This window comes from Acomys russatus, chromosome 13 (assembly GCF_903995435.1).
Source record: "Acomys russatus chromosome 13, mAcoRus1.1, whole genome shotgun sequence".
NCBI classification, from domain to species: Eukaryota; Metazoa; Chordata; class Mammalia; order Rodentia; family Muridae; genus Acomys; species Acomys russatus.
The window spans coordinates 14,351,572-14,362,299 of NC_067149.1; the positions used below are offsets into that span (position 1 = coordinate 14,351,572).

General features: G+C 52.7%; 1 protein-coding gene across 1 annotated transcript; it reads right to left on the minus strand.

Annotated features, from left to right (window-relative positions):
- Nucleotides 1–372: 372 nt before the first annotated feature.
- Nucleotides 373–2,832, minus strand: Egr4 (early growth response 4). The gene is made up of 2 exons (XM_051154833.1): nucleotides 2,420–2,832; nucleotides 373–2,109 (listed from the first exon to the last, which is right to left on the minus strand). The coding sequence occupies exons 1-2, from the start codon at nucleotides 2,820–2,822 to the stop codon at nucleotides 809–811; spliced, it is 1,704 nt and encodes a 567-aa protein (XP_051010790.1). The 5' UTR covers nucleotides 2,823–2,832; the 3' UTR covers nucleotides 373–808.
- Between the last annotated feature and the right edge of the window lie 7,896 nt (nucleotides 2,833–10,728).

Here is a 10,728-nt window from a genome sequence, read left to right on the forward strand (position 1 = left end):
TGTTTGAAATGCTACTAGAAACTGAAGACTTGAGGGCACATACCAACCGTGATTACCACCTATGCCTTCTTCCACTTTTGGTTCCAGAAACACAGCCAACCCTTCAGACAGAGGTGAATAAATACACCAGTGCATTCTATATATACTTATGAAAATGCCTAATGTGTACCACACTGTCCTGTAGGAGTGCTTTCCAGTTATGTGTCAGCAGCCTTCATTTTACCAATGTGGGTATTTCCTGTTTTCTGGCATATACTGTCCTCACAGAGCAGCTGGGGAAAAAGTAAGGTTAGGCGTTTACAGGGCAGATTCAGTAAGCTTTTAGCGCAATACTTTTAATTGCAAAAATAAACAGTTTTTTCAAATGCGTCTGCTTTACAAAAATGAACGACACCAAAAAGGAAATAACCCCAAAGCAAAAACATCACATCCAAAGGCTTGCTGGACATTGTTGTACAAAGTTCTCGAGAGACCGGCTCGGCACAACTTGTCTCTGGGGAGGGATAAAGAGGAAGGCATGGAGCATTGGCCAGTTACAAAAATTCTCTTCAGTCTCAAGTAAGTGCCTGCTCTGAGGGCGGCCCCAGAGCCCTGTCTCCAGAGTAGCGGGCTAGGCTACTCCGAAACAGCGGGCGCTGTCCACGGAGCCAGTGCTGAAAAGGGCGTGTGCGGCGGGCGCTTCGGGGGAACTGGAGCTGCACTGCGGGTGGCCCCAGACGTGCGTGGAACAGGCAGGAAGGTTAGCGGGGACGAGGGACCGGCAATACGCCGAGCGGCGGAGCCCCCAACCTACGGGGCCAGCTCTGGCTCACAGCGCGGAGAAGGAGAGGCCCAGCGAGTAGAAGCCTAGGCCCTTGAGCCGCTCCTCTGCTCGCGCCTTCTGCTTCAGGTGCACCTTGCTGTGTCGCTTCTTTTCGTCGCTGCGCGCGAAGCGGCGGCCGCACACGTCGCAGGCGAAGGGCTTCTCGCCGGTGTGGGTGCGCACGTGCGTGGTGAGGTGGTCGCTGCGGCTGAAGTTGCGCAGGCAGATGCGACACTGGAAGGGCTTGTGGCCCGTGTGGATGCGCAGGTGGCGGTTGAGCTCGTCGGAGCGCGCGAAGCTCCGCACGCAGCTCTCCACCGGGCAGGCGAAGGCCTTGACGTGCGGCCGCGGGCAGAAGCAGCGCGAGCTGCACTTGCCGCCCCGGCGCCCCTTGCGTCGGGCTTTGGCCGCAGGAAAGGCGGCGGCGGGAGACCCGGGCGTGGTCACGCCGCTGCCCCCCGGTAGGTCGGCCACCAGGGGTTTGGAGAAGTCTGCGGTGGCAGCGCTGGCCAGGGCCAGCGGCGACAGCTGAGGCTGAGAGGCGACCAGGAACTCTGCGCCTTCGCCGCCGCTCCCTCCCTCCCCGCCAGAAGGGGTCAACAGCCCCGGGAGGCACTCGGTCCCCTCCACTAAGTCACCCGGGGTCAGCGAGAAAGCGTCGTAGGCTCCTGTCGGGTAGAGTCTGGTGGCCGAGCCAGGCAGCTCGGCGGGGCAGCTGATGGACAGCAGGTCCTCGACCTTGGTCCCTACCGCGGAGAAACGGGCTTCGGGTGTGGCCTGGAAGCTTCCCTGCGACCCACAGGTCCCCGAGACCCCCGCAGAGAGCAGCTCCCAGGGGGCGTAGGGCCCTTTGAAGGCCGTGGCAGCGTCCAGCGCTGGTGAAGCAGGAGGCGCCCGCAGCCCGGGCTTGACGTCGGGCGGGGAGAGCTGGGGCTCAAACAGGCACTGCGAAGGAGCGCCCACCGATGGCGCAGCCTCCCAAAACGCCTCCGGAAAGGCGGTCGAGCTCAGATCCGGGGAGTAAAGGTCCGGCAGCAAGGCATCCGGGCCCGCGGGGAAAGGGGTATCCAGCGGGGACCGAGACGTTGCCGCCTCGGGGCTGGGAAAGGGTGCCAGGCCCAAGATGCCAGACATGAGGTTGAAGAGGGCTTCCGGGTCGTGCGGGTGTTCGGGAACCGCCTGGATGAAGAAGCTGCCGCTGTAGCTGAGGCCCGGAGGGGGCGTGGGTGCAGGGCCCTCCAGGAAGCAAGAGTCTCCTAAGTCCCCCCCGGCGCCGCAGCTGCTCAGTGCCCAGCTCAAGAAGTCGCCTGCCGAGGGAGGGACCATGCATCAGCCCTGCGCACCTCAAAGGGCGTGTGCCTCGGAGCCTGCAGCCGCGCTCTACCCGAGCCCTCCGGGGTGCAAGCTACAGGCAGCGAGCGCCTCGTGCTCTTCCGATCCCGCAGAGGAGGGACCCCCCGCGGACGCCCCAGGACGTGCACACGCACGGACTCCCACACCGCGCCTGCGGCCTTGTCGGGGGCTGGGAATGGTACCGCGCGCCTGGGAACCCCCCGCGCCTCTCCCATCACCCCTCGCCACGTTCGCAGTGTTCGCGCCCCTAGCCCAGCTCCTTACCTCCAGGATACGCGGCGGCCGAGGGAGCGTCCCTGGCAGGCAGCCGGGGCAGGTCCGGACTGGTGTGGGCGCAACCTTCGGTGGGCTTGGAAAGGAGTGCGTCGGGGCCGGAGAAGTCGCTCAGGTGGAGCATGGCGCGGCGGCGGCGAGGCGCCCGGGGCCTCGCTGGGTTGGGGCGCGTGCGGCTGGCAGAGAATCCGGGCGCCCCAGCTCCCGGCTCCGGGCGCTCGGCTCGGGGGTGCCGGTTGGGGGGCCGCGGGGCCCTGGCTCTCCGGCACTTGCCTCGGGTGGCGACTACAAGCCTCTCCAAAGTGCAACCGAGCTCCCCCAACCTACAGTCCCCCCACTTATATAGCTGCGGCGGCGCTGGCTTCGGGCTTCCGACTCCCCGGGCCACTGCCATTTCGGGAGGCCCCGGCCCTGGCGCCGTGACGTAAATGACCAAACATGGACACAGGATGTTTGCCGGGGACTCCCGAAAAGGAAAGCTCGGCTTGTGACGTCGCTGCCGCCGCCGGGGCCGCGCCGCTGCGTGCGCGCGAATCCCTTGAGCGTGGAGCCTCGTGCGCGCTAGGCCACGGGTGCGCCCCGCAGGGGCTGTGAGCCTTGTGAGAGCCAGGGATGCGCGTTGCCCTCCTGTCGGTAGAATCATGGGTTCAAATCTGCCCTTTTCTACTTACAACATTTTCTCCCGCCTAGCACCTGTAAGCTTGATAAGAGGAAAAATTGAGCCAGATAACGTTAAGTGCCGGACTCACTAAAATGGATACGGGCACTTGAGTTGCAAGCACGATTGAGTTACAAGATTGAGGACCTGAGTTTGAAACCATAGCGCCCATAGAAAAAGCAAGACGTGAGCGACTGCATTAGGGATTTAAGATAAGCATATCCTTAGTGTGTGTTGTGTGTGTGTGTGTGTGTCTTTGATCCTGTTTTAACATTTCTCTAAATTTGTGCTTAGGAACAAATATATATATATACATATATATATATATGTATACACACACACACACACACACACACACACACATATATATATATATATATATATATATTTTTTTTTTGTCATAATGGCCAAGTTCGATAAAGGTGGTGAGTAGGATTAACTACTACACAAGAGTATTCCTTTCATTTTTTGAGGCAGGGTCTCACTATTCAGCTGGAACTCACTGTGTAGGTCAGGAAGCTAGCCTTGAACTCACAGAGATCCACCTGCCTCTTCCTCTGCCTCTTGAGTCCTGAGATTAAAGGTGTGTGTCACTGTGACAAGCTTAAGAATACATTCTTAACTTAGAATTAAAAAGACTTGTAAAACGAGTATCTCTTAAGGAAGCCACGTTGAAGTTTCTTGAGTAGCTTTTGGGAAGATGGTTTTGCCTATTCAAACTGTTCTGAAAGTTTCCCCCCCCACTTATCTCCCCAGTTGAGAGATTACATCATGTCTGAAGACAAAAACTTAGTTTGCTGTTTTTTGGGGGAGGGATTTCGTGACAGGGTCTCTCTGTGTAGCCGTGGCTGTCCTAGACTCCCTTTGTAGACCAGCCTGGCCTCAAACTCACAGTGATCCATCTGCCTCTGTCTCCTGAGTGCTGGGATTAAAAGCGTGCACAACCATGTCCAGCTAGTTTGCTATTTTCTTAGGCTAAATAGATAACAAAAGACCCTGATTTAGCCCCTGGTTGGTTCTGAGCCATGAATAGATGGGTAACTTCCAAATTCTTGCTTTTTTTTTTTTTTAAACCAATGCTATTATCACCATTGTTCTTAACTATAAAACTGTGAGCGTGTTCGGGATAAATTCTTGTGAGTGTAAGTCTAAGCTTACAGGATATTCGGTTTTTGACAGACAGTTGTCAAATTGTTCTCCAAAGAAATGCCAGCCCCTGCTCTGCCACCTGTGAGGAACCAGGGGCTTCTATGCTCAGTTTTCCTTTGTTTCTGTGTGACAAAGCAGACACCGCCCCCCCCACACACACACACATACATTCAGAAGGTAGAGGCAGGAGGAACAAGTGTTCAAGGCCAGCCTGGGCTGTATAAATTTGTCTCAGCCGGGCATGGTGGCACACGCCTTTAATCCCAGCACTCGGGAGGCAGAGGCAGGCGGATCGCTGTGAGTTCGAGGCCAGCCTGGTCTACAAAGTGAATCTAGGACAGCCAAGGCTACACAGAGAAACCCTGTCTCAAAAACAAAAAACAAACAAACAAACAAACAAACCCTTTTTAAAATGGAGAAAAGTAGTCCCCAGCAACACTGAGAATCTCCATGTGGAGTCCACTGGATTCCTCAACTTCTAGGGGGTTGCCTGTGAACAGCACCAAGAGCCCACTGCAGCCAGGAGCTTTCCTGCTCTCTCTCTACTGTTGTTTCTGCTTATTCTCATTCACTCATTTTATCTTAGCTTCTTCACCTTCCTGAAGCCAATAAAATACAGGGATTAACCTGTGTATGGAATAGCTTTTAATTTTTTTTTTTCTGAGATCAGGTTTCTTTATGTCTCTGGCTGTCATAGAACTCACTATGTAGGCCAGGCTGGCCCCTAATTCACGGAGATCTGCCTGCTCTGCCTCCCAAGTGCTGGGATTAAAAGTGTGTGCCTCTATGCCCAGTGCAGAGTGGCATGTCTTACATTTTAGATTTTTTAAAAAATTATTTTTAATTTTGTAGATGTCTTTGTGTATGTGCATCTGAGTGCAGGTGCCCACAGAGTCTTGAGGTGCTGGGTCCCCCTGGAGTTGGAGTTACAGGTGGTTGTGAGTCACCCCATGTGGGTGCTGAGAACAGGTCATCTGGAAGAGCAGTAAGTGCTCTTAACTGCTGGGTCACCTCAGCCTGGAATAATTTGGCTAAATGGTTAAACTTAGTATAAAGATGGAAAAAATAAGGAGCTTCAATTTTGGGGACTCTGGGGGCTGGAGGGCAGGAGGAGCAGTTCTGAGGTTCCCTACTTCATTTCTGCTCTCCTCCAAATGGAAACCAATTCCATGCAGGAGCCACAGAGGCTGCCCGTGCATCTCTGAGAAGCCTCTTCCCATAGTCCTTTTCAAGAGACTGTGCCCCTTCCTTTATCTACTGTATCAACTCACAATTTCAGAATGTTCAGTATCTGCTCAGGGTCGGTCCCCTAGGTTCCTCTTTAGGCCCAGATGGTAGCCCCACTTCTATCCCTAGCTATTCACTTATGCACCCTACAGAATAAACTCCCATCACACACTCATCTGTAGAGCGAACCGCCGCGCTTCCACGCACCTTCCTAAGTCTGCGAGCTGGGTGAAGCGTGCTTTACAGCCATGCACACAAGTGGCCCAGGGATGCTCACGGTTTCAATTCTGTGTTATCAGTACACAGATGTGCATTCAGAAAACACAGAAGTGGGGATGTTGTAGAGTGTTTGTGTAGCATACACATCTCTGCCTAAACCAGGTGTGAAGGTTCACAGTTGTAACCCCAGCACTCTGGAGGTGGAGGTAGGAGGACTTAGAAGTTCAAGGCCAGACTTGACCTACATGAAACCTTATCTAGAAAGAAATCCATCTGTAAGGAACACACACACACACACACACACACACACACACACACACACACACTTTCTTCTGCTCCATTTCAGACCCAGAGTTTGACTCTGATCCAAAAGCATCACCTAGGCCAGGTGAGCCCACACCCAGACAGGAAGGGTACAGGTGTCTCACATACACTCTGGCATTTTGTGGCCTGAGGGGAGGGAAAAAGGAGCTTGGCTGGGCGCATGTCCAGCGCTCCCTGGGTGGCCCGTCGGGCCAGATTGGCCAGCGCCAGGTGGCCTATTCCTTCCGCTGTTCTTCCCTCTGCCACAGCGTCCCTCCTCCCTCTTAGTCATGGATAATTCCCTTAGTCCTGTGGTGAGGTGCCAGGCCACTGCAGCTCTCTGCCAAGGCTTCTTGGGCTAGGTCGGTGCTGGGACAAGCATCCAAGTCACTTGAATTTGCTCTTGCTAGAGGCCAGATCTGGGGCAGGGCTGGAAAGAGGAGAGATGAGGAGAGGAGATAGGAGGCTGTCCTCTGAGTCGGGGCTGGCACACCTTCCCCGTCCCCCCCCCCCCCCCCCCCCCCCGTCTCTGTGCACTTACATCAGGAGACACGCTCACACTCACAAAATTGCTGCCCCTGGAGGATAATGAACATCTATCTGTATTTGGGTCCCTTTGAACAAGGAGGGAGTAAATGGAAGACATGTTAGCATTCCCATGCATGTACGTGTGTACATGCTCATGCGTGCGTATACATAACGTGCTGTGCATGTGGAGGCCAGAGGTCAACGTCAAGTGTCTTTAATCACGCCTATGCTGGCTAGTTTCCTGTCAAGGTACAGACAGCTTCTGACATAAGGTAGGGTGGTGCACACCTGTAATCCCAGCACTAATGAGGCAGAGGCAGGAGAATCTCTGTGAGTTCGAGGCCAGCCTGGTCTACAAAGTGAGTCTAGGACAGTCAAGGCTACACAGAGAGACCCCGTCTGGGGGGTAGGGGTGGGAGACAAAAACCAACCAAAGAAAAAGACACAAGGTAAGGTCATCTGGGGAAAGGAACCTTAACAACAACAACAACAACAACAACAAAAACTCTACTCAATTGTCCTTTTTGGATGGGCCTTTAGGGCATCTTTGTTGTTTGTTTTGTTTTTCGAGACAGGGTTTCTCTGTGTAGCCTTGTCTGTCTTGGACTCGCTGTGTAGACCAGGCTGGCCTCCAACTCACATCGATCTGTGTGTCTGCCTCCCGAGTGCTGGCATTACAGGTGTGCGCCACCACACCTGGCTCAGGGCATTTTCTTGATTAATGACTTGTGGGAGGACCCAGCTCACTGTGGGCACAGCTGCTCCTGCGCAGATGGTCCTGGGTTGTATAAGAAAAGCAGGCCGTGGGGAAGCCACCCAGCAAGCGGTGGTCTTCCGTGGGCCCTGCTTCAGTTCCTGCCTCTAGGTTCCTGCAGTGAGTTCCTGCCCAGACCTCCCTTCAGGATGGACTACAACAGACGGCTTCCTTTCCAGGGTCCTTTTGCTCCTGGTGTTTTTCACAGCAGGAGAGACCCAGCTAAGACGGTTCTCCTCCTCATTATTATGAGGCAGGGTCTGTCTCAATCCCAGGGTTTGTTGATTCTGCAAGACAAGCCGCCCTTCCAAGCACCTAGGACCCGATGTAGGGTTACAGATATGTGGCACCACTACAGGTTGTTATTTGGGTTGATTTTTCAAAACAGGGCCTTCTCTGTGTAGCCTTGGCTGTCCTAGACTGGCTTCGTAGGCAAGGCTGGCCTCCAACTAACAGAGATCTGCCTGCCTCTGCCTCCCGGAGTGCTGGGGTTACAGGCGTGTGCTACCGTTGCCTGGCTTTGGGTGTTGTTGTTGTTTTTAACATTGGTTCTGGGAGTCCAACTGAGAGCCTCCTGTTTGTGGAACAAGCACTTTACCAGCGGTACCATCTCCCCAGCCTTTCCTCCTGAACCTTTAGCAGCTTTTAAAGAGACTCTGGGTTCAAATGGAATAAAGGGCTTTGAAAGAAGGTGGAAGGAAGAGAAGGAAGCGAGCTCCGGCCAGTTTTAATACCTCAGATAGAAAAACATGCATGCTCAGAAGGGAAATAATACCGGCTTAGACTTTGCAAAACACTGTATCACTTTCTTACCTCCTTGGAGTAAGGAGCAGCAGATTCCTGTTTTCAGTGAGGAAACCCTGGAGAAGTGTATGTTGCCCAGGGCAGCTTCTGTTCTGTGTCGGGGTAGAGTGGTGGACCCAGGCTAGTCCACTCAGCAAGATCACTTAGGGAAACGTCCTGCGCTTTACAGAACGATTCACACAGAGACATCCATGGGTGGAAGGTCTTCCTCTAGTTTTTCAGAGAACACATCCTAGCCATCACTGATGAAGGCCACCATGGACAAGACCGCAGAGGTCATACAGATACCTGTTGTCAAAGCAGATGGTGGTAGTGGTAAGGGGTGTGTGTGTGTGTGTGTGTGTGTGTGTGTGTGTGTGTGTGTACGTACGTACGTACGTACATGTGTGTCTATGAGGAGAGGAAAAGGGTATTTCATATTTCCCTGAGGAGGGTGGAGTTTATTTTTAGATAAGCGAGAAACAAAATGGTGCTGAATTGAATGAATGAATGAATGAAGAATGAATAGATAAATGAATGAACGATTTCATTCACCAAGTGCTCACTAAACACAGCCTGATGCCAGGTGCTGTGAGGGCCTTTCAGATGGTGATGCTGCTGCAGCACCTGACAGGGGAAGCACTGCATCCAGAGAGCAAGCTGAGCCCAGGAGGATGGCAGGGAAGGCAGCCTACTTTCTCCTCCGGGAAGGGAAGGAACCCAGCCCCTGCCACAGCTCTGGTAACAGGACCGCTCTCTTCCCCCACACCCCACCTTGATCTTTCTGCTCTAAATATCATTGTGTTCAAATAATACTGCGTGTATTTTAAAAGACTCCAAGAAGACAGCTGCCTGGGAGTATTAATCATGAAGAGACCAGTGCTCGGTCGCCATGGTGACTCCTGACAGAGCTGAAGAGCAGTTCCCTGCCCCACTTCCCAGGGCTGGGCTGTGAGGATGCAGGGACGCTCTTCTTTCTGCTTCTCCTCTCTTATGGTCTTCCTTTTCTCTTTTGCTCTTTGTCTGTCCTTTCCCTTTTCCTCTTCCTGAAGGATTTACTTAAAAAGGCGGGCAGCAGCAGGATGGGTCTACCAGACTGACAAGGCGGAAGGCCAATGAGGCTGCAGCAAGGGTAAAGCGAGTGTCCACAGTGTGCCCAGCTTCCCTTCAACTCATGCAAAGCCCTCAGGGTTCCACGGTCACTAGGGCAGGAGTCTAATCATCTGTTCATGGGTCGAGGGGCCCCTGTCAGAATCCTCTGTCCTTTCTCTCTTCCCTGAAAAATAGTCACTTTCCTTTCTCTTTTCTTTTCTTTTCCTTCCTTCTTTCCTTCCATTCCTTCTCCCTCCTCCCCTTTCTCATTCTCCCCTCCTCCTACTCTCTCTCCGCCCCCCCCCCCCCATGCTGGGCCTGAAATCCAGGTCCTCATGATATGTTGGACAAGTGCTTTTTCTGTCATGTATGCTTCCTGGCTTTGCCGTTGGTGTCGCTTGAGGTGTCGCACATCCCAGACTAGCCTTATTTGCTGTGTTGCAGACGACAGCCTTGAGCTCCTAACTCTCCTACTTCTGCCTCCAAAGAACTGGGATTACAGGCGTGCAGCACCATGCCTTGTCAGGGCTCTGTGCCTGTTTGTAGGCACTCTAACAACCGTGTGGCATTCCTAGCATCACTTATATGTTTTAAACTCCAAATATTAAAAGAATCTGGGTATGTTGTATGGTGACTAACAAAGGAAAAAAGAAAAAAAAAATCACTGGGCACAGTGACTTATGTTTGTAATTACTCCCAGCACTCAGGAGGTAGAAGAGGTAGGGACTGGGAGTTCAGGGATAGCCTGGGCTACAAAGTGAGTTAAAGGACAGCCTGGGCTACCTAGTGAGACCCTGTGCCAAAAACAAAACGGATTAGGCAGGCAGGTGGTTGGTCGTCGGTTAGGGAGGTTGGTTGCAGCTTGTTAGAAAATTGATTCAGGGATTTTCCTAATTACTCTCTCCTCTCTATCCTTGTTTCTCTCCTATCTAGTGTTAGGAGGTGAAACTGGGGTGCACACACGCTTTTAATCTCAGCACTTGGGAGGCAGAGACGGGTGGATTGATGTGAATTTGGGGCCAGCCTGGTCTACAAAACTACAAAACGAGTCCAGGACAGCCAAGGCTACACAGAGAAACCTTGTCTTGAAAAAAAAAAAGGAAAAGAAAAAAAAAAAAGAAACTGGGGCGGGGGGGGGGGCAATAAGGAGTGAGAAAAAGAAGAACCCACAGAGCAGCAAAGACCAGCTACAGAAAACCTATCTGAAAAATTGATAAAAAGGAATCCACCTGCCTCGAGTGTCTTGTTTATATTTGGTATATCGGTGGAATAGTAACACATTAGCGTGCTAGCTAGTGTTTATGTACCACTTACTATGGGCACCATTGCCAGGCATCGTTTACTTCTATAAGCTCGTGGATACTATTATCACCTTTATTTTATAGGTGAGGGAACTGAGGCATGAAGCTGTTAGTTTCCCCAATCTTACAAGGTTAGTAATTGGTGGCTAGGGCAAAGGTAGCAAGATTTAATATTACGAATACCGCCAAGCCTTCATCGGAAAACATGGCTTCGGTTTCTAGGTCAAGCAGAGGCATGGGGGAGCCAGCTGGCAAGCTGACTGAGGCATCACAGTTACATTGTGAA

Excerpts from the sequence above, each read along its gene's own strand:
- Egr4 (XM_051154833.1), bottom strand. The coding sequence starts at position 2,822 with ATGGCAGTGGCCCGGGGAGTCGGAAGCCCGAAGCCAGCGCCGCCGCAG. Across the intron at positions 2,110-2,419 it reads GGCCGCCGCGTATCCTGGAG|GCGACTTCTTGAGCTGGGCA; the intron begins GTAAGGAGCTGG and ends CTCCCTCGGCAG.